Here is a 22954-nt window from a genome sequence, read left to right as displayed (position 1 = left end):
CTCACACACCAGGCAGGTTTCTAATTATTCCTGCTCACTACAAACACTTGTTTCTTTTTATTTAGAGTTGACCAGCTTGAGCTCTTTTTTTCCGACTAAAAAAAAAAAAAAGAAGAAGAAGAAGTAAGCCAGAGTCTGTAATGAGGCCGGGCCTCAATCCACCCGTCCCTGTGTTGTGGTCCATGGACACCAATCAGGACCTTATGAGAACAATGAGTTGTGCTCTTTGTTGGCTCTGCTGCACATGTAAGGGGTGGAGCATTTAAAGGAATACTTTATGTGTGTGTTTAAATTCCTCTTGTCCTCACCCCTCACCCCAAAAAACTCCTAGTAATTTTTTTTTCCTTCCTATTTTCTTCACTCCATTTGACGTTATTTGTCATGCCGTCTTACAGCACATGGGCCCTGGATAAACTTAAGAGAGGAGGGGGGTGCAGGGGTGATAATGCTGCCCCATTGCTATATTTTGCCATTGAGTAGACACATTCCTTATGACTCACACTGGATTTGAAGACGGCTTCTGTTCTCTTTGACCCACGCACCCCAATTTTTAAGACACCCCCACGTGCGTGCAGGATTTATGAGCCTGCATCACGAGGTGGTTCCTGAGCTAAACTAAATGTATGCTCATTGCTGCATCGATTTCCAGTGTATTTTTGTTTGTGCTGTCAAAAGACAAAGAAAACACTCAATGAAGTCCTCAAAGCAAAACCCTTGGCACTGACAACACAAACCACAGTCTAGGCAGACTGTGTGAATGTGTCCGTGCGTGCGTGTGTGTCTGTGTGAAGCGAAGATCACGGCTCAATGAAACGCCTTTCCTATACGAGACACAGATGCTGTCTGGGCTGGTTTAATGAAAGTGAACGTCTCGGGTTACGCCATTTGAGCAAGGGTGTGTGTGTGTATGTGTGCACGCCTATGTAGCACTGATGTTTTGAATGTCAATAGGAGGTAAAACTTGTGTTGAAAACCCCGCTGAATTAAGATAAGGATCACACAAAAGCCTGTCTCTCTCTTTTTACTTTCTCTTCTCCCCCTTCTATACTTGCTCTGAGCACAATGCGCCTGTTTGATGCCTGGCCTCGGTTTGAGAAGCATCACTCTTGCCTTCTCTGTTTTCACCCCTGTGACAAGCTATTTAGCAGGTGTGCGCTGGTCGCCGGGTTGTTCCTCTTGAGTATCCCTATTCGTTATCAGAATATTTGCAATGATTTCTCTTTGTCCGCTTACAAAGAGCCACTGTATTGTATCTTCCACAGAGGTTTTCTTGCAATGGCAAGATAAAGGCGAGTGTGTCCTCTAATCACTGGAGTTTGGAGTTGCACTACTTTGAATAACTTGTCTAAAAAAAAAACAGTGGCTATTTTCTGGAGGCGTAATTGGAGGATGTGAGAGGCAATCATGTTCCTTTTTCCTCCCCGGCCTCCTACACACGCTTGGAAAACAGCAGACAAAAATACAAATACAAAGGGCAGGATTAATGTCATTTGACAGTTTCTTATATATGATACCATCTAGCGTTCAGGTATCCGACTGGCTTTGAGTTTACACAGGTTGAACCTTCATTTCCTGGCTGCGTGTTTGCATGTCCAACAACCAAGTCTGACGTTTTAAAGAGTAAGAGAGGAAGACATTGTCGGAACAGCAGTCTGGGTAAAGCCCCAACGAGGCGTGGCGCACATAATTCACAGTGACACCAATAAGGGAACCTGAGAGCTGAAGTCCACAGATTCAAAACAAACCTGTGAGACCTAGATTGTGTTTCAATTCCTGACACAACTTTTTTGTATTCTGGGACTCAAGGGGGTGACAGTAAAAAAATAAAAAAAAATGGTGAAATGCAGTGCAATACATTCAATTTGCCACAAAATGCTGCAAAGTGATCTGCTGAAAAATTAAATTTGGACCTGAGGGCTTGCCATAGGGTACCGTTTGTGGCAACCAGCCTATGGGCCAGGCTGTGTGTGGTGTCCCTGCAGGATAGGAATGAACGTCGACAGGCTAAAAAGTGGTAATAAAGTTATTTTCAGGCTTGACAGCGTACGTAGTGAGGATTTGAGAAGGGGTCTCTGTGCTTGCAACTATCCCTTGACTAATCAGTTGAATTTTGGAAATAAATGATTGTTGCTGTAAATGTTGCGTGAAAGAGAAGCAGGGTTGTGTGTGTGTGTGTGTGTGTGTGTGTGTGTGTGTGTGTGTGTGCGTGTGTGTGTGTGTGTGTGTGTGTGTGTGTGTGTGTGTGTGTGTGTGTGTGTGTGTGTGTGTGTGTGTGTGTGTGTGTGTGTGTACGCGCGTGGGATGTTAATTGATGAGAGTTATAGAGAGCTGCTAGTAGCACAGGGGGGATCATTACTGCTGGAGTGGAACAACTGCATTCACGGCTGTTTGCCATGTCTCATACACTTACACACAAACACAGACACACACACACACATACTGTCACAGTGCACCAGCAGTCAAAAGGAACACCATCATGTTGCTCTCTCTTGTACATCCTTTTGTCATATAGTAGCTACAACTGCTCAACCACACAAAAAGAGTCAGGTAATTATAACACCCTAATTCCACGATGACTCTTCTGACACCCACCAACTATGAAATGCCACTTTTCTCCAAATCAGAGACTTTTGGAAATCACAAGATTTATTTTGGGTTGTCATGATGGGGAAAAACAAACAATTATCCCACAGGCATTCCCCATCCTTGAGTCAATTTGTGGGAAAGGGTGGGGGGTGGGGTTGGGGGGGGGGGGGGGGAAGGCGCGCAGCCACTTTGGGTTAAAGGATTTAGGTCACACTTTAACTGACTGGCTGACATCATAACGGTGAGACAGAAATCCCGGAATGGACTCTGAGCTCGAATCCATCTCCAGAATGACTGACACTTCAGAGACTGACACTGAGAAAATGAGGGGTGGGTGCCTTGCTAGTCAACCTGCCGTCCTGACCTATATTTTCCTCCCCTGCATGTGTGTGATTTCCTTTGTGTGAGCGCGAGTGGTCTTTGTCTTGTCTTATATGCAGCTTGGTATGCATGCATTTCTATTTGTACGCATGAGTGTGTATGAATGAACACATCCATGTAATTGTGCGTGCATGTTTGTGGCTGTGTACGTCCTTTTCATTTTACATGGTAAATGTGTCTGTTTGTGTTCAGAGGTGCATAAATACATACTTAAGACTGCGCGGGTGTTTGTGTGTGTTTCTGTGCACCAGGGACAAGAGTGTGTAAGCAAAATCAGTGTGTGTTTATGCTTTCTGTCAGCGCGGGGCAACGTCTCCTTCTCTCCTGCTGATGCCACATTACTTCAGTTTAGGTGCCGCTGTCACTTTAGCACCAGCATAGACAGGTGAGACTGTACAGACTGCAGCCTTCCTTTTTCTGACTGAGAAACACATACGCAGTTTCATGAATCATCCTCCCATAAATCTCCTACTGTTCTTTCATTATTTTCAATATGTTTTGAAATGGAAAACAAGTAAGAATTACTTTAAAAACCCTAACCCTATCCCAAATTAACAAATTAATCTGCCCCTTTAAGTGATGTTGTGATAACGCTTATTTTCTGCAATTAATTTAATTAAAAATTCAAAAATAACTAAAACAAAAAGTAGAAGAAATTATTAGGAAAAAAAGTGAGAAACACACACACACACACACACACACACACACACACACACACACACGGAGTCGTACCTCCAGTAGCCAGGGTTTGAGTTTGCGGTCCAGGATGATGTCAAAGCCCAGGACCTCAAAGCAGACGCTGTCGCTCCCTGGTGGCTGGCCGGGGCGACACATGCGATAGGCGTGCAGCACGTGGGGTTCAGCCACTATCAACGTCTTCACCACCAGCTCCTGGCAGGACACATACACACACAAACACAAAGAGTGAGAGAATCACCAGGCTGAGCTGTCAAAGAGAGCACAAATCTTACTTTTTTTTGGTGCATTCATCCTAAAAAGCCATAGGCTGCCAGTTTTTATAGCCGCTGATTAACAGTCTACTTAAACTGAAAGGGTGCAATTAGGAGTCTTGCTTTAATTGCAGGTTGCAACTGCAGACAAATGCTTGAACCTTTAGATTCAGGACTAAACTTTGACAATGGAGCAATCATGACACATAGCAAACCTGTAGCCTACAGAGCTGCTTTAAAGAGGCAGGCCTACATCCAGTTCTCCTGTGTCTCAAGATACTCTGGCAGTTTAAAAGCCGAGGAGAAACAGAAAGTGTTGCTGGCACAGAACCTTTAAAATTTCACCCACACACAGACTTTCAGCGGTGTTGGTGGTGGTCCATCTGTGTGGCTAGTGACTCCCAACCTGTGTTCATGTGTGCACGTATGTTTGCTGGCTGCTACCTGCCCGCTTACTCCCACTGTGCAGCTGGGGTAAACATGCTCACACTGACACACACACAGCACAAAGCTTCCCCTCACCAGTCAAGCCCCACGCAGTGCTGCTGGCCTGCAGTTTGCCCAGTCCTGTCTGACTGCTGGGTGCAAGAGAGGGGTATGGTGGTCTGGCCCTGGCCTGATAAGGCGGCAGCCCCCCTCCCTCTTCAGTCTGTCTGTTGCTTGCATACCTCCATCCATCTGTCCATCCATCCACCCGTCTGACCCACAGGCTGCCCGGCACAAACACCTGCTCCCACTACTGCCGTTTATGCCCAAAGTCCCCGGTACTGGCTGGTGTGTGTGTGTGCATGTGTGTGTCTTTGTCCCTGCCCCCATCACCTCCCTCCTTATCCTGAGCCCCCAGCACTGGCCACTGACTAGCACTGTGCATGTGTGCCTGTGTTTGTTCGCTTTGGGCTTCAATGGTTTTATAAGCCTCTTTGAATTATTTTATCCTTTATTGTTTTCAATTCACCTGCATACATTTGTGTATTACTTAAGCTATTGTATTATGCATGTGTAATTTATTAATCTTATCTATGTTTTAACAGTTTGAATAGTGTCACTTCTCTTTCTGCATCAGTGCAATTGAGACTGCGATGTTTTTAAATGACTAAATTGCCTGACGTTGAAATGCAAGTTTAAATTTAAAGTTGACTGGAAATGCAAGGAAAAAAAACTATATTATAAGAGACTTTATAGACCGCTAATCACATTTTTCAATAACCAAATCATATTTTAAACGCCGTTGAAGAGTGGTACTTTGCACCATGCATTATGAACACTGCACAAAACTAGGGCTGCCCGGCATATGCGGTAGACAGTAGAAATGGTATAAATTTGGCCCACGGTAGATATTTGCGCTCTACCGTCCTATCGTCGATGACGTCATCGCACCTGCCTCAGTGTGAAAATGGCTGCGAGCACAGAGACAGCGGAGCAAGAGGAGCTGGTTCATGTCCGTGATTTAGCGTAGCACGTGCAACATGTGTTGCTGGAGAACTTGTGAGTGAGTGAGTTAATGTCTTATGAACAGCCCCGGACTTCTCAGACTCTTTTAGCGACTCACCACAAGTGTGTGTGGCTCAGACATACGTTCCACGTAAGAGTTCACCAGACAGTTGCAGGCTTGTACCAGTCACATGGATGTGGATGTGCATGCAGTTCCATCCATTGAGTGTAAGAGTGCGTGTGTGTGTGTGTGTGTGTGAAAGAGAGAGACAGAGAGCGTTTGATGATCAGAGCCGCTGGTTGGTCTCATATGCCTGTCTATATTCCTCCCGTTTTCTTCTCTGTATCGTCATCACAAGTTTAACCAACTAGTGTTTCTGTTGTCCACTGGCGAGGGTAGAAATGTTTAATTGACTAGTTGACTAATCGGGCTTCTCACTAGTCAAGACAGCAGGATGTCTGATATTAAAGCCATGGGCAGTATTACGTAAGTAAAATTTAAGGTAAAATTTAAGGTAAAACCTATTCGTCAAGCTAAATTAAATAAAAAACTGTTGAAAGGCATTAGCTGTTTGGAATAGGCATTTATGTGCAACAGTTTTTTGTCATTCACTAAAATGAGATATACTGTCAAAATACATTTATGCAGGAGAACTCATCAAAACGATTTTCTAAAACTGCATTTTAAATGCCTATTTATGTTCACTGTAGGATAAAGATAATCACTTTAAAGTGTCTTATAAAAGTGTAACCCTTATTATTTCTGATTGTCCACCAAATAGATACAACATGATCAGAAAAGGAGCATTAACATCACTCTAAAGTCCCATCCCAGTGGACAAAGTGTAGCTATTTACTTGTACTGACTACTACATGTTTACTCTGACGCACACACACACCATCTGCACTCCGCTTCCCCTCACCAGTCAAGCCCTATGCTGTATTGCTGGCCCGCAGTTTTCCCAGCCTGGTATGACTGCTGGGTGCAGGAGAGCAGTACGGTGGTCTAGCCGTGGCCTCGATAACTAGCCTATTTGTAGTCAGACACTGATCTCAAAATTACATCCACATAAAAAAGCTGCGGCTTTGCTGATCAAACCTTGGACACACTGCCCCACAAAGCACATCAATAATACCTCAGTATGAAAGAGATGCCAGTGAAACATGGAGAAAGAAAAAAAAACACATACAAGATATTCTTAACCCCCACAGACAATCTTTTGCCAAACAAACTCTCTGACTCTCTGACCGTGACCATCGGTGGGAAGAGTCAGGGCAGCCTGCTTGGTCTGTACGGGAACAAAAATGTAAGAGGAGAGATGAAAAGAGAAGGAGAGAGGAGAGTGAGCGGAGAGCATAAATACAGAGTTGAAACAAAACACTGTGTGTGAGCGCGAAACGGAGAGCACTAACACCAAAGTGGTGCAACTTCTGAGGAAAGAGCAGAGACAAAAATGGTGAGAAGGCAAGAGGAGAGGCGGACGGTCTGGCTGAGTCAGAGGGTGACACTCTCTGGCGTGTCACCGAGGGACAAGAAAGATGAGAGAAAATGAAAACTGAAGTGAAGAAAAGTAAAAAAAAAAAAAGAGAGAGAGAGAGAGAAAACTAGAACTTTAACGCCTTGACAAAATGGAGCACATAGAGATTTACACAAGATATATAAAAGAGGTGATTAAAGAAAGGGAAGCGAAAAAGTTAAAGCACTGACCACAACATCTACAACAGTATCAAAAGCCACTTTGTTCAACGTGAACATAAAGAAAAGTGAGAGCTGATAGAAAGAAGAAATAAAAGATTGCCTTGAGGAGAATATAATAACCAGTGGGATTTGATTTTGAGGTTGTAGCATGAGAACAGACAATGAAACGGAGAACAAGCACTGAGGGACCAGACATCCCCAAATGAGTATGGACAGAGGGACAAAAAGTCAAGGTCAAGAAGAATGAAACAGAAAAGAACAAAAAGGGAGTTACTAAAAGAGTAGTAACAGAAAGACAAAGGGGTGTATGATGGGATGGATTTGCGTAAGTTAAAAAGAGAATGATTGAGGAACAGGAGGTAAAGAAATCTCCCAAAAAGACTTTGATGAAAGAAAATGAACATGGTAAAGGTGTTTGGATGAGCTGAGAGTAGTGCCAGATACCGAGAGCTCACCCTCCAGGAATGGTGTTTTCACTGAGCTCTTCCTGGAATTAAACAAAGCTCGGAAGCTTTCTGAATTACTGTCATAACAAATCATATCAAACCTTTTGCCAGTCCGCTTGTGTTCTGTGTACAACGTGTGTTGGTTAGTAGCGAGAGCGTGTGTATATAAGAGTGTCCACTTACAGATTAAATTTACGGGTGCCTGCGTGTGCTGTTTGCATTTGTGGTGCGTTTTGTTATCATACCGCACATCCTTGCGTTTCGCGGAAATACACATCCGCCTTGATATGTCTGCATGTAGCTGTGTGTCTGTGTTTGTGCCCCACATACCGAGATGTCTCCCCAGAACTTGGCCACATCGTAGTCGTTGGTGCGGAGGAACTCGGTGAACCACCTGATGGACCTCTTGCTGCCTTTATCCACCGTCTCGTCTCGCTCAAAGTTCTCATTGTGTTTGTTGACTGAGTAGTTGGTCAGATGCATGTAGAGCTGGCTCTGTGGAGACAAAGGGGAATTGACACTAACATGTTAACACCTGTCTCTGGCTCATCATTTCTAGCTCCATTTAATTTGATAGTGCAGCAGCGACATGGGACAGCTCTTGCACAGGAACACAGATCGGAGAGAAGTAAGCTCGATTTTAAAGGCTGAATTTACTGACACTTGCACATTACTACCACTGTATAAATGACAAAACAAAAAAAAGCCTGGTCCTTGTCTTTAAGTTTGACAATACAGCATGCCTAATGACAATTTGGCCAGATATTGCTAAGTCATAGGTCCGTGGTGTACTTGTAAAACTAGTAAACATCTTCTTATAAGCTGTGACAACATTCAGTTTCAAATGTCATCGCAACAGCAGATCATATTTGCACCAGATGGCGTGTGTTGTTTGTCGTTGCATAAAAATTATTCTCTTCTTCTTTCTTCTGAATTCCTTTATTTACTGAGTTGATGAAGAAATTAAGCTCATTTTCATCTGCTTCCTGCTCCCAGTTAGATGCATTCATGGCTAAAAGTTGCTCAGTATAACAGCAATTTAATACTAATGGCTACAAATATTATAAGCAATAGAGGACACAGTAGAATGGTGCAGGAATGAGTCCCAATTTTGCACTTTTGGTTTCTCATCTTGAAGTCAATGGGTTTTTTGGATGGGTTTTTGGTTAGAAATTCCTAAAGTAAGGTCTGCAGTTAACACAAGTTTAACACACAGTTAACTTTCACATTTTGTTCCACGGCATAAAATACAGCAGTTAATACCCCACTTGTAAATTCTGAAGCTTTTACATGTCTTAAAAAAGACGCTTGCCAACAAGTAGCTATGTGAGACTACAGAGCGGTTTGAAAGAGGAGTAAAAGAAGCCATCTACATCAAGCTGGAACGACCATCGTTAAACAGAGGTGGTGGCTTATGACACCACTTATCACCCACCTACAATGCAGTCTTGGGATCCCTCCCCAGACGACTTCACACCCATTCACCCCTGGTCCCACCTTCCCACCTGACCCTAATGACACACATGATGGCCAGGCGGGTCAACGACTCACATGTGACCTTAACGACTCTGCAAAAAAAGTTCACACCCACACAGGGTTTAAAGACTGCAACTCTGCACCAGTCATTTAGAACTGAAGAAGCTTCTTGGATGAGAGGTGAAACGTCTTCAAGAAACGCAAGCAAGTCCAGTTGCCTACGATATATAGCACTTATGATTACCATGACCTGGTTGACTGAGCATCTTCACCAACTATACATCGCCCAGTGTAGCTCATATATAACATTAGCTTTTCACTTCTGGCGATCTTGCTGTACGAAATGTGAAAGAATCATATCCTTTCTCTTCCGACAGAGCTTATTTTCTAGAATAATCCAAACTTCACTGGAGAAATCCTATTGGCTTTTCGTTAAGAGGACCAGGGTGACACCAGTTTCCATTTCGGCCTACAAATAAACGTCCTCTCTGTGGCGCTCTATGAAACTTTATCTTAATACATGGAGTATATACTGTACTGTATATTGTACTTAAAAAGCTGCGGTACCTTTGCCAGCGCTCTTTAGTGTAATTATACCTTTGTCAGTGATGATAATCATCACAGCAAACAACATCCTCAAGGGTGTTAATGCTTTTATCCCCACAATGCACATAGCCATGTTGTATTGTAAAACATGTTCTCCTAAGTGATATGAAACAAGAATAAAGGAAAAAGCAAAAACATTACAAAGTCGTCCCCTGGCAACAACTAAAGATGGTAAGAAATGGTGCAGCAAGAAAAGAACAGCTCGCTGTGCAATACAGGAATTATCAATGCTCTTTCTAAAAATGGTTCTTATGCTCTTATGGGATTGGCAGATAATGAGTGCAACAGCAGAACAAGCTTACCATCATAGATCACCAAAATCTCAAGCAATCAGTGATTAGAGGAGTCGGAGCTGAAGTGCCCCAGAGTTCCAACAGAGCGTGGCTAAAATGCGTCACTGAGTGGCTGATTATAACTAGCCATTGTGTAACCCCTTGTAGTCTTCCTCTCTTTAAACACTATCCCTCACAGTTGAAGACAATACATCCTTGTCCTTAGCCTACGAGGCAATAACACTGTGACCGGAGGCCACTCCAGCCCATGATGGCTGTCTGGGATCCACTCTCTGTGGGATTGAACATCCATCTCCATGGCACGACTCACTCCATCATGTGTCACAGACTGGGCAAGACAATACACATTTGTGTCACAGGAGGGGTCCGGCGTGTCTGTGTGAGCGTGTGTTCATATTGTAGATAAGCATCATGCTTGATAGGAAGCTGTGCGTGTATGTGTGTGTGTGTGTGTGTGTGTGTGTGTGTGTGTGTGTGTGTGTGTGTGTGTGCATCCCGTCAGCAACAGACTGTGCTTCAGCAGGTGCAGAACCTCAAGGCAAATATGAGCGGCTTGATATTACAGGAGACATCTGGCATGTGGACATTTACGCTCAGCTGTGTGCATACAGTATGCCTGCCCATTCTGTGTGTTCACATGCGTCTGTGTGTGTGTGTGTGTGTGTGTGTGTGTGTGTGTGAACAATATCAGCCCTACAGTTGTCTGCATTCGGGCACTGTTGACTGTGTATATGAGTACAATATATACATATTTTTGTGATCCTGAAGAGATTACACTTTGTTTCCCGACCTCTGTCCTCCTTCTTGTTTGTGTGTCTAATTTGATTATGTCGAGTTGCACAAGCCCGTGGCTCCGGTGTGCAGGGCAAATACACTGCTCTGCTTTCTTCTATCTGTCTGTTGTACATTTCTGACTCGCCTGATTGGCCACACACTTGGTACTGAATGTACTTTCTAATATAAATCCATGAACAGTTGTGTATATGTCTGCAACTCATCAAACTGGCCCTGTGCACAGATGGTGCACAAATAAAGATGCATGTCCTGTTCTAAGGTACAAGGTATGCGTCTATGACCATGTGTGCACTTTCAAGTCTATGTGAAGCTTCCGTAGAGCACTTTGTATCTTTACTTTGAAAATCCTACACAAATACATGTCCTTATCTTTATTATTAGTCGTATTATTGTCTGTGACTCACCAGGTTGGCCTCACTGGGTGCGTGGTACTTCTCGGTGCCCATGCGAACCAGGCCGTCGTTGTAGAGAAAAATGCGAAGCGGATCGCAGGAAGTGACAAGGATGTAGATGCGCAGGTCAAACTTGTAGCCCTCCATCAGGAAGGGCTTGTCCAGGTACTCCTGAACGATAAAGTGCTCCTGGGCTGGCAGCTTCTCACAGTTACGGATAAGCGAGATCCTGGATAGACAGAAACTTTATTAATCCTTGGGGGGGAAATTGGGGTGTCGTCAGCAGCATAATAAAATATGGCATAGTAAAGACAAAAAAGATAATTAAAAAAATGATAGATGGCAGCATAGCGGGGACCGTGAACATGACTGATGACATTGGCACTGTCTTACATACTGTATCTGTTGGAGGGGTGGGACTGAGCCAAACAGTATACATATTTTAATGGGGTTCAACACTGTATTTCATTTCAATTCATCAGGACATGTTGGGGACGTATTGCTGGGGTGCCACATCTGCCTGTTATGGTGATACTTTCAATCTTCACATCCCAAGAGGAACTTTGCTCTGCCTCTGCTTTCCAAAGCAATGATAGTAAGTATAATGGTCTACAGAAGCAATAGATGCAGTTAGAGGGTAAAGATATGTCCTAACTTTGCACGCAATGGTTCTTATATTTACACTGAAGACATTTAGCCCTTAGGAGTGAAAGGGTCAGAGCCATTGTGCTCTGATGGTATTCATGTGACCTTCCATTGCTACAGAACCTTCACTGAAAACATCTGTAAATGAGTGCGCTCAGCATACCTCAGGTCTAGTTTGAGCAGGACAAGCTGTTTGGCTCTGAGGGGCATTGAGCGTTCCAAAACTTTTGTTGCTCCCTTCATTACCTGGCCATCTAAATAATACAGTTGAAAAATAAATGTACAAAAAACAGACAGGTACAACATGAATGCTGGTTTGTCTGAGAAATGCTCCGCCAGCATCTGGAGAACATTGTGATTTTCTGAAGCCAAACTCCACTCTGCTTACTCTGAATGGCACAGTGCATCAAATGCTGTAGCACGGGTCTTTGGGCAGGTTAATAGGAGCAGACACTGTGCTCCGTCTCAACCTCCACCCTCCTTCGTTTGCTTTGGTCTCATGTCACTGGCACTCAGGCCTTATAGTACGCAGGCCATTGCTAGCTGGACTCAAGAATGAGCTGTGTTAGTTTGTGTGCATCCATGTGGCCGTGCACGCGAGGGTGAGGGGCAGTATTTTCCAAACTTTGTGAAATGTCTGTGTGTGTATGGGTGTATGCATGTGTGCAGGGTGGGGTTTAGGGTTCACTTCTAAACAATCTCCCACTATGTACAAGCATCGCGATTGACCTATATCACCATCACTCATAGTTAAGGCAGACTTGGCCTAAATTGGTTACATGCACAGCCTGGAAGGCTCCATTATACACATGCAAGCAGGCGCACCACACACACAAACACAATTTTTGGCCAAGATGTAAAGACTTGATTGTTCAAAAAGTACAGTTTGAGGTATTAAGATATTGTGGCACTGAGCCACCAGAGGGCAAACATTGTTCTGCTCTGTAATCACAGCCAGAACATACAGTATCCTGGGAACAGTGCGGCCTGTGTTGTTGTAATTTGACCAAAGAATTCACCTGTGCAGTTAACTTTGATGAAGCAGAAACACTGGAGCATTGCTGATGAGTTTCTAAGTGTGAATCTAGGCTGGGATCAGGTAATGCCTTTCAGGTGATGATGAAATGAGATCTTAGTTCAGCAGTCCTCCCTTCAGGGGTGTGATAAAACTCTCCCAGCTTTTAGATATGCATTGGTGCGATGTTGTTGTTACTTTCAGGTTTATCAATCACAACTTGCTTCTGCCAACTAAAACAGTGGCGTACTGTGGACGTGCGCTTCATTGGCCTGCTTATCACAGTGCTTGAACAGAGAAGAAGTTGATGGCAGGCTGACCGATGATGTGAAGGGCCCTCCTAACAGGCAGACAGCAAGCTGAATGATGAGGACAGGGTTAACGGTGTTAGTTAGTCAAGGAGGAGTAGCTGAGGAGAAGACGACATGATTGATGAGCTGGGGTGTCAGATAATCACGGCCCACTCTCCCCTGCCTATTTAATTTGGCACCGGAGGGGATCTCGCCTTTTTAAGCCCTGCACACACTTTTATTTTGTTTCCCTTATAACAAGCTGCGCTTCAGACACAAACAGTAACTTCATTTAGTCGGCCGACGGAAAAATAAATTACAGGGGGTAGATATAACTTAATTTCCTGCCGCGTCACACCATGCAAAAAAAAATAGAGAAAAATCTAATCTTGTGAGCCGCCCGCCGTTGAGTGGTCGAGCTAAACTCATCATCTTTCATATTCTTAATGTATTGCAATAATTCAGCCTTTGCTGCCTTTTATTCTTTAATAAATAAGGGCTTAGTGCAGCATGGAGTTATAAGTAATGCTCACATTATACCAGAAAGGACAAATTCAAAGAGAATTAGAGGGAGAGGTGAAGCATGCTGAGCTATTTGTACTTCAATATCCCCACCTATTGGTGCCACTGATGAATGCACTCCAAAGTATTTCTTCACACAGGTATTTCAGGGAGCACATTTTCAAAGAATAATACGTCAGAAACAATACTTGGTAAATGTTTCTCGATCTGTGCAGTTTCAGCATACTCTCAAGTGTTCGTAATTCTTGTTTTAGCATTACTACACAGGCAGCCGAATGAGCTGCATGTGCCTCTGATTCTGTGTGAAAGAATAAGGCCGTGTAACAAAGACATGTATTGAGATCGACGTGGGATTTAGCCATCAACTCTCGGTTCCCAGTAAACATGCACAGTAAACATAGACAGCCTAGACAAAGGTCTGGAGGTACAGATGAAATACTCTGCTAAGTGTGAGAACTAAGGATGCTATAATGCACGAGTACCTGTACAAGTAGTGGCAACTTAACTTCTTTTCTGAATCTCTTGGCTGACCAGCTTGGGGATCTGTTTGCATATGTCACCCTAAATATTGGAATAAAACTCTAATTTCTCGAAACAGAAATTTGCTCTTTATAAATTAAGCTCTAAACCGCCACCACATCTGTCTTTAAATTTACATTTCATTTTACAAAACAAAACTATTTGCTAAACCAACCACACTTGAACCTTTGACTTTGAAACCACTTGGCATTTCCACTTCTCTTGGTAATGCAGGCCTGACCTCCACACAGGTCAAATCATAGCTCAATAAAATTCTGTTTGAGTGCCAGATAAGTTGGTTATGGCCCACACATGTAACACTGGAATCAGTTACTGTCTTAATTTTGGAGGCAATTCAGAATACTTGTGTTGCCGACCACTTCTGCTGCATCCATCAATTTTGTTTTTGAGTCACTTATCCTTGTCAGTGTTGTGTGGTGGCAAAAGATTGAGCAGAGCCCAAACGTCCCTTTCCACAGGGAGTTTCCGAATTCTCATCAGCAGATCTCCTCAGTGGTACCTGGAACTCCTCCAAAACCCGGAGAGCTTTCGTATGAGACGACCAAACCAGCTCAACAGGGTCCTCTCAAAGCAAAGAGCAACACCACCACTGCGTCATCAATGTTGTGTTGACTGCTGACATTTTACATTTGACTGCTTTAAGGTGTACAGGTGTACCTAATAAATTTGTCAATGTACGAGTAAAATTTCATGTCACCACACCTCTTTACTGATTCTCTAAGTACCTCATGATTTCAGCTGTCAGGATAGTGAAAACATACCACAGAAATGTGACATCACAACCCCGAGAAAGGCGCTCACCCCATCGGACTGCAGGCATGAAATATGCATTCAGGTACCACAGCCTGTTCATCTTTTGATAAAGAGATGTTATTGTGAGACAGAGTCCCCTGCAGCAGCCATCTTGGTCTATTTTCTAGTCTGACTGGTCTCCGCTGATGGTGCCTCATAAAGATATCCAATAATCACATGCAGAGACCTTCAGGGAAGGAACTACAGTAACTGCCAGGGACTGCGTGTGTGTGTGTGGTGTGTGAGAGTGTGTGTGTCCTCCACTGGCAGCGATAACCTCTGATTTATGGAGAGTGTGACCATCGAGGACAATGAGGCCAACAATGAGATTCACCACACCCTCTCAGCTCAAATACTCAATCTGGTCCCAACCATAATGCCATTTCCATAGACGCCAATGTCAGGGTCACAAACCTCCTATTACCTTGTTTTGTTGTGCTTGTCCTCTATTTGCTCTACTGCTAATTTCCTCCTCCACTGACTCACTATCTTGCTCTCTATCCTCCACTTCAGTCACTCTCGCCTTCTCTGTCATGGCCCGGATCCGTCTGTCAGTCTTATAGTTAGTGTGTTAGACTTGTTCTGGGGCACTCGTTGCCCTCTGACCTACCCGTGACCCATGGCTCCGTTGGCAGGTTTGACGATAAAGGTCTTCTGCTTGCGTTTCCTGCGTAGCTCCTTGACATAGTTCTGGAACTGAGTGTACTCAGCGGGGAAGATCCAGGTTTTGGGTATGAAGCTGTACTCTTGAGGCTGGCACTTGATCATTCTGGAGAAACAGAGAAAGGGCGTGTGTGGGAGCAGAGCGACATTTTATACTTTTAGAAACATCTGGAGTCTTGTATTTGTGTTTTTTAAAATGACAAGTTTTTACACATTTTGCATTTTAACAGTAAAGTTGAATTTTGTGCCTTTACAGCAGTGTCTCCTACTTATTTGGCTTGTAATGGCGGCGTGTTACACGTACCCAGTTGTGACTTCTGAGGGTGCCATCTGGCTAAACACTGAGTTTTGAAATGCTGTTGTTTTTGCACATCTGCAACTGAACCAAAGTACTCTCAATTGAAAACTTACTTGGACATATTTCTTGCTAGGCAGTCTTTCCGGCAGATTTCGCCCATGCCAGGGAAATGGTTAATTCTCTGCAGAGGGACAGGCAGACATAATAATGTTGTTAGGGCCATTACGCCACTCAATTCCACCCCCACCCCTTCATAAAAATGAGCACATTAAAGGCAGCAACCTGAAGTGAGCTTACAATGTTCTGACATTTATGCCCAATTACGGACTCAAAACAAAAAGGTGACGCTGAGACCTTTCTCAACCCTTATTTAGTTTTCCGTGTTTTTTTTTATACTTTAAAGGTTGGGGAGGGAAGAGGCGAGAGAAAAAAAAAAACGATCAATCTCAACTCCGAGGGGCCGAGGTAATTGGTTCTGCATCGCAAGCTCCTGCAGTGACAGTTGAATGAATTGCTTTGAATGCGCCGAAAGGGGGGTGGGGGGTAAAGGAAAAACTCTGGGTTTTCTGTATTCTTTGACCAAATGAGCCTGAACAGGGCAATTAGGCTCGTATGAACTGAAACTTGACAGCAAACTCTCACAGTACATCACTAAACGGAAAAAAGGGAAGAATTAAAAGAGGGAGAGAGAGAGAAAGCAGAGGGAGAAAAAAAAACAAGAACGCAGAGTGTAAAAGGATCCCGTGATTATTATCCAAACGAGACAGACGTAATTAGGGATTCGGAAGAGATTGCACAATTATGCCAATGCCACGAGACGACGTGGCTTGTGAGGGGAAATCAAAACCAATTGTTGAGGGACTTCTACTTTTCTACTGAGAAATTATCTCATGAAACACCACAGCGGCGCGAGACAGCAAGTGAAAACAATTGACAGCAAATCACCCGTTCTATGAGAAAACATTAGCCACATTGCTACACGTTAAGCTGTTACAGTATTTGTAATATTCAATCTACTCAGCCGAACTCTTGCCGCCCCTGTCCTAACAAGCCATACTCTTTCTAGCCTGTGATTTAATCGATCATTAGTGCCCAGTCTAATCAAATGAGCACTCGGGAAGATGGATGGCTAACGCTCGCAGCTGAGGGGGAGCAGCGGCAGCAGCAAGTTCAGTCAGCGGGACAGGGGGGTCAAACAGAGGTAAGATCACTTTCAGACTAGTACACAGAACAGAGAGCAACCTTCGTTGTTTAGGTCTGTCTTGTCAACATCACCGGTGACATCTGAACCTGCCCCCCCACCCCTGCTGCTCACTACTTGTCAGTCTACCTGTCAGTCCTCATATCTGTCTCCGTGTAAGCTCTGTTGTTCCCTTTCCAGCCCTCATTCCTATTTGCTGTCTCTCTTTTACCTCTCAGGGTCAGAGGGAAAGCAGGTGGACACATTCAGAATCCTCCATTCATCGTCACATTTCTAATTCTTTCTGTTATTTATTGTTTAATTTTAATTTATGTCCATAAGTCCTTTTTAATTGCTTGGTTTTTCTTCATTTTACTCTTAATTTGTTATTTTGCAATATGCACTGTGCACTCGGAGGGCTCTGTAATTTCATTGCCTTGAACAATTAAACCTACCTACCTATCTTTATTCTATTTCATGTCATTCTGACATTTACTATAACTTCTGTAAGCCTGACAAGGGATCTTTCTTTTTCCTATTTTTCCCTTTACCAAGTAGAAAAATGTACTGGAAGGCAGGATGGTGTACAAACACCCATTTTTTTCACAGCAGAACTCCACATTTTGTTTTAATTATTCGTATTAGCCAGCAGTGTACATGAGACCTTACTGTCTTCACCTGTAATGTGTGTTGTTACATCAGCACTGCATATGCTAGCAAGTAAAATGGCTGTATTAAAAAATCTAAGGTTTAACTGCTTTTCTCTCAATGCAATTTGAGCTGTGACAATAAATGAGATGTATCTTTTGTTACAGTTCAGATTTCATCACATTTTGGTGCAAAATATTCAAAGGTTTGGGAGAAGGCCTTGCATCAAACTGGTTTAGTGGTTTGTTCTCTCTGCAAACGTGTGAAAAAACTTATCAAGAAATGCTTTGTGCTGTAATAGGTTAGAAGAATCTGCAGAAAATCGTGTCATGTTTATTCAACTCCAACCAAAGGAGTTTTTGAAGTGAGGGATTTGGTTTTTCTTACAGGAAAGTAATTTTGAAATTCTCACAGGCGGGTTACAGTTGCTGTCATCTTTGTTTCATCCTTTTTATCCTTTACTTTTTGGTGCACTGCACTGTTTCATTTCAGAGTCTTTGCTCCTTTTATCTTAAGGAATCTTTGGGAAAAATCCGTCTTCACCTCCAGTGATCAGAGGCAGGTTGTTTTGTTTTTCTTGGTTTACCGATAAAGTCAGCTGAACATCTTCTTTAGAACTGCTGCTCCAGACTTTACAAAGTTACATACATCCACTGGGAGCTGATCAGTATCTCGGTCTTTGGCTGCTGGCCACTGAGCAGCTTTACTGGAGCATACTGTAAAGGTTAAGATCGAGTTTTTCTTTTTTCCTGTTCAGTACAGCAATTGGATCTGACACTCTTATTCCTAAGCTCTCCTCTCTAACCTCTAGGCTACGGTGCCCCTGAGCAAGGCGTGCTGACTTGACATGGTAGCCATGCGGTGTACCTGATAATTCCTGAGCTCAGCGATTTTCTCGTGCTGCACGGCCGAGTCATTCCAGATGAGGTTGGCAGTCTCGTCATCTTCCCGGGTCTTGATGAAGTCCACCTCGCTGATGACTATACGAACTGTGGGAAAACACTCACATTAGATTCCATTCAGAGTTTGCCGCACAGTCATTTAAATAAACTTTATATTCATGATCACAAAGTTACTTGTGAGAACAAGATGTGACCGCAAATCAAATATTTCTACACTACAGATCAATGTTTCACTCAAACATTTTGCTAGGCTTAAATTCTGTTTCTGCAGACATTATATGAGAAATGAGTCTGTGAGATTATAGATCATAAAGCTCACAGCAATATTTACCATTCATGGAATGGTTGCAGAGCAGCCAATCGTAATGCCCCTCTTCAAAAAGATAAATTAATTGTCTGTAATGCATTCAAATCCCACTGGAAACCCCATAGTATGAGAGATAGGAGGCAAGCCCATTTGGATATTAATCCGACAACTATTCATTATTCAGTGAGTAATGAAAAATTCATACGCCCTAACGAAACGTGGTATTAATTAATTTCTTGAAAGCCTTGACAAACCTGGAGAAGGCTTGCCTAATGTTGCATGATGGCACTTGAATGGGGAAAAAGGTGTTTCCGATGTAACTTCATCCATCTGTTAACGTCGCTGGATGCTAACAGTGTTTTGCTAACTGAAATAGGAAGGGGTTTACATCACAGCAGGCCTATGCTTACAGTTACCAGTCGGGTGTTTGAGTGCAAAGCTATAATCAATCTTGTCCTACCTATCTCATGAAACAGACATCCTTAGGGCCAGAGTGTACATTCCCTTCTCGGTGGGTGCAAAGCAAATTTCCAACACCATCTTCCCTGACCTTTAACCTCTACCTGTAATACAATCAATCCTGGAACAAAAAAAGACAGCTGCGAAAAAGGTAACAGCAAAAATGAGCCATCCATCTGGCCCTTAGTGTTAATTTTCCTTCACAATAGCCCCGCACTGCTCTCAGAATGGCCACTGAGAGGGTCTCGTCACAGCAAGCAAACTGACTCACAGCTAGACTCCCATCTTCCTACAGGATCCGGGCAGCCCCCAACTTCTACTTGCTGCTGCTGACTCCTTAGTTTCATAGGTTGTAGTTCACCCCTGAGAGCTGTGCTGCCACACTGGCATATACTGACCATGTGAGGAGTGCTTACTATGCTTCTGTTTGCCCTTCTCAAAAAAAAAAAAAAAACTCACTGCCAAGTTAAATTACCTCAATAAAGATTTATGTATGTATGTAAGGCCGAGCGGTCTCTGTGTGAACTGTTGCTGGACCGCAACTCTGTTAGGTTTAATTTAAGACATTAAATAACAACGGCCTCCCTCACACAATCCACCACAGCAAATTAGATTTTATTGTTGGGAGTAAAATCTACAGTGTATTGTTTTATTGTTGAGACAACATTGTGATTAGATTTGCCGTGTTTTGAGGGACTGACTGAGCCATACTGAGAGCTGTTTCTAAAATTAATATATACAATTCAATGTGTCACAGTTAATTAATCTTACCTGCAGGACCACCCAAAATGTTGGTCTTGCCCAGTCAGGAATTTTTCATGAAAAAAAAAAAAAAACTAAATATAAATTTAGATGCTTGAAATCTGAGGCTCTGTAGTTTTGTAAACACAATGTAGTTTGATCTGAGTAAACTTAAGCAAACTTTAACTGCTACATTTAGCATGCTGGCTCATCAGGCTAGTGCAGTGTTTCCCATACATTGATTTATTTGTGGCAGCTACCACAATATCAACACTGACCGCCACATATTGGTTTTCTTTTATTTTCTTTTTACTGTTTAAAACTGATAAAATCTTATTTCATTGTAGAGCTGTGTACAAAGCATTAATTCACTCAGCCCCTCTTCACTCTGTCTCTCTGTTTCTCTGTTTATCAGATCACAATGAGAAAAGACTTAGCGAGCTGGTGCAGCTGGCAGTCCCTCCGCCTCACTCTCCTTCGCTAGGACACTATTTGCCAAGAGGAGAGCGTGGGCAGAAGCTCCAGAGACGGATCTTCAGCAGCAGCTGTAGCAGGGGGTCACAGTGGGCTGGGTGTAACCCGTGTAACAACAGCAACAGAAAGTTTGCTGATCCTGAAGGAGTTTGCTGTGGCTGGATGAACTGGAGTTGCTACAGCAGCTACTAAAGGTCTGTGTCCTCGGACCGACACAATTTTTCTGCTTTCTTGCTTCGGCTTTGTTTTACTTGAAACCACTGTGTTTCCATCAAACACTTTCGGTATGGTACTTTTGGAACCCGAGGTACCCTTCAGACATGGTACCTAGACCCTAGTGTTTCCACCGCAAACAGTACTCTTTCATGTGGGCGAGGTTGTTGTCACTCACTGCTTCGTCCACCATTCACTGTACTTCATCATTGCCAGTGACACAGAGAGAAGTCTGCATCTCTTTTATCGTCCACAGAAGTGGGTTACATGCCAACATTTTTCTGAACAGAATTATACAGGCTGCAGTGAGAGTCTCTCTCCATGGGATATTTAAAAATAGTGGGTTTGTGCATTTAGTCCTTCTCAGGCAAGCTCGGGGATTTAGTGTTGCTGTAGCCCACAGGAAAGACGCTCCACCATGCTTGTTTTTCCTCCAATTGAGGATTAGAATTTATGCAGTTCACATACCCCAATCGAAATTAATATATAAACGCACAAAGATCCACTCATTACTGAAAGTGTATGTCATATAACAACTAAAGTGATGGTCAAAGTTGTCAGTGAAATTTAAGGTGTGTTGATTGATTCATGTCATCACCTCATGCATTGAGTTACATTACAAGTTCACGTTCCACCTTAAAAGTTGCCGGCAGTCGGCTGAGTGAATTAGGTTTTTTTTTTTTTCAGACTCCAGCTGCTGCAAGAGGCAGCAAAACATCCTTTCATTTTATAGTTACAGTTTATTAATAAAACTCTCCACAGTATGAACAGTGGTCACATGAGCCTCAAAACCAGCCACAGCTCAGCCCTGAGCAGAGTGACCGTTGTTATTGACCAATCAACACACTGCAGTGTTCACAGCTCCACCTTTGAGTACCAGATCTGTGTGCTAGGTACCCCAACAGAGGGGGGACCAAAATGGGGACGGTACGGAACAGTTCCATTGGTGCCATCCACAACTTTTTACAGTGGAAATGGGAAAAAAGCGTAACGAACTGCACCATACTGCACGGTGGAAGCTGGGCTTTATAGATTACCAAAATAAAAGCAGCAACTTTCCTTCTACGCTCACATTTGGATTATATCAATTCAGGCATTAAAGTTACAGTTGGTAACTTTTATGAAAATAACTTTTTGTCATATTTGCTGAAACTGTCACTTTATTCTGAAAGAAGTCCATGGGACAGATAGTCTGTGAAAAATACGTGTCCCTCTTCCTCTTCCTGCTGCTTCTAATGCTATTTGATAGACTCTTCAGCAGCACACCAAAAAGACAGAGCAAAAGGAGTCTCTAACAGTAAACTGCAGTCAAACTGTCACGCTAGGCAGCGCTGATTCTGTTACTGAAAGTGTTTCCAGAAACATATTTTAGTGTACTGTTTAGCTGTGGAATGAGATAGCTGGTCCGGCCAGTCACAAGCTTTCACATTTTACACCTACTGCAGTTTGACCGCAGTTCACAAGCTGTGAATGACATGATTGACAGCTGCGTGAGAGAGTCCTCGGCTCTGATTGGTTGTCTTCGTTTAGGTGCAGTAAGGCCACAGATTATCTGTCTCATTTAGTGCTGTATGTTTATAGAAACAGTTTCAAAAGACACGAGAAAAGGGGTTTATTTTTTTTATAAAAGTTACCAACTACAGCTTTAAAAAATTGATTTAAAAATCTTTAAAAAAAAAAATAGTGTCGTATATCCAGACCTATCTCCACATTTTGTTCCAGTGCTGTGCCAGTGCTGGAGATGGTCTGGCTGTACTCAGCACTTGAGCACTCAGGGAAAAAGATGCTCTGGGTATTTGTGTTTCTTTAAATCAGTCACAATTGTCTTGGGCAGCGCTAAGCCCAGGATGCAGCGATGGTGCCCTTGCAAAATGATAACCCAAAGGGGAGATGAATTCCATCTGGAATAGGCGGCCAATGGCAGGCTTGTATGCACAGTCTGCATCCTGTGAGTCAGACTATAAGTTCATCCAACGTGTCTATGTAAGTAATGGCCTGAATAAAAGAATAACTAAAGTTATACTAATACAACTACTGAAGTTACAGCCGCTAACACTACTGCTGAAACATTTCAGGCAACTCACTTTTTTTCTGACAAAAATATCAATACTAGGATAATGTACATCAATGAAAGGGTTTCATCACACATCTCAAAGAAAGCCTCTTTTCATCCTACACCAGCTTCTCCATAAAGACAAATACTGTGATCA

At 43.1% G+C, this 22954-nt stretch overlaps 1 protein-coding gene across 5 annotated transcripts in view; it reads right to left on the bottom strand.

Moving 5' to 3' along the window:
* ttll7 (tubulin tyrosine ligase-like family, member 7) overlaps positions 1–22954 on the bottom strand; it is an 85101-nt gene that overhangs the window by 55041 nt on the left and 7106 nt on the right. For all 5 annotated transcript variants that reach the window (XM_078168805.1, XM_033622752.2, XM_033622754.2 and 2 more), the window contains 6 exons: positions 18516–18637; positions 15934–16001; positions 15470–15628; positions 11068–11284; positions 7824–7988; positions 3700–3858 (listed from right to left, as the gene is read on the bottom strand). In XM_078168805.1, coding sequence (XP_078024931.1) covers positions 3700–3858; positions 7824–7988; positions 11068–11284; positions 15470–15628; positions 15934–16001; positions 18516–18637 — 890 coding nt within the window. The remainder of the gene's footprint in view (positions 1–3699; positions 3859–7823; positions 7989–11067; positions 11285–15469; positions 15629–15933; positions 16002–18515; positions 18638–22954) is intronic.

This window comes from Epinephelus lanceolatus, chromosome 6 (assembly GCF_041903045.1).
Source record: "Epinephelus lanceolatus isolate andai-2023 chromosome 6, ASM4190304v1, whole genome shotgun sequence".
Lineage (NCBI taxonomy): Eukaryota > Metazoa > Chordata > Actinopteri > Perciformes > Serranidae > Epinephelus > Epinephelus lanceolatus.
Note: the sequence above shows the minus strand (reverse complement) of the source record. Positions and strands in the feature narration are given on the sequence as shown.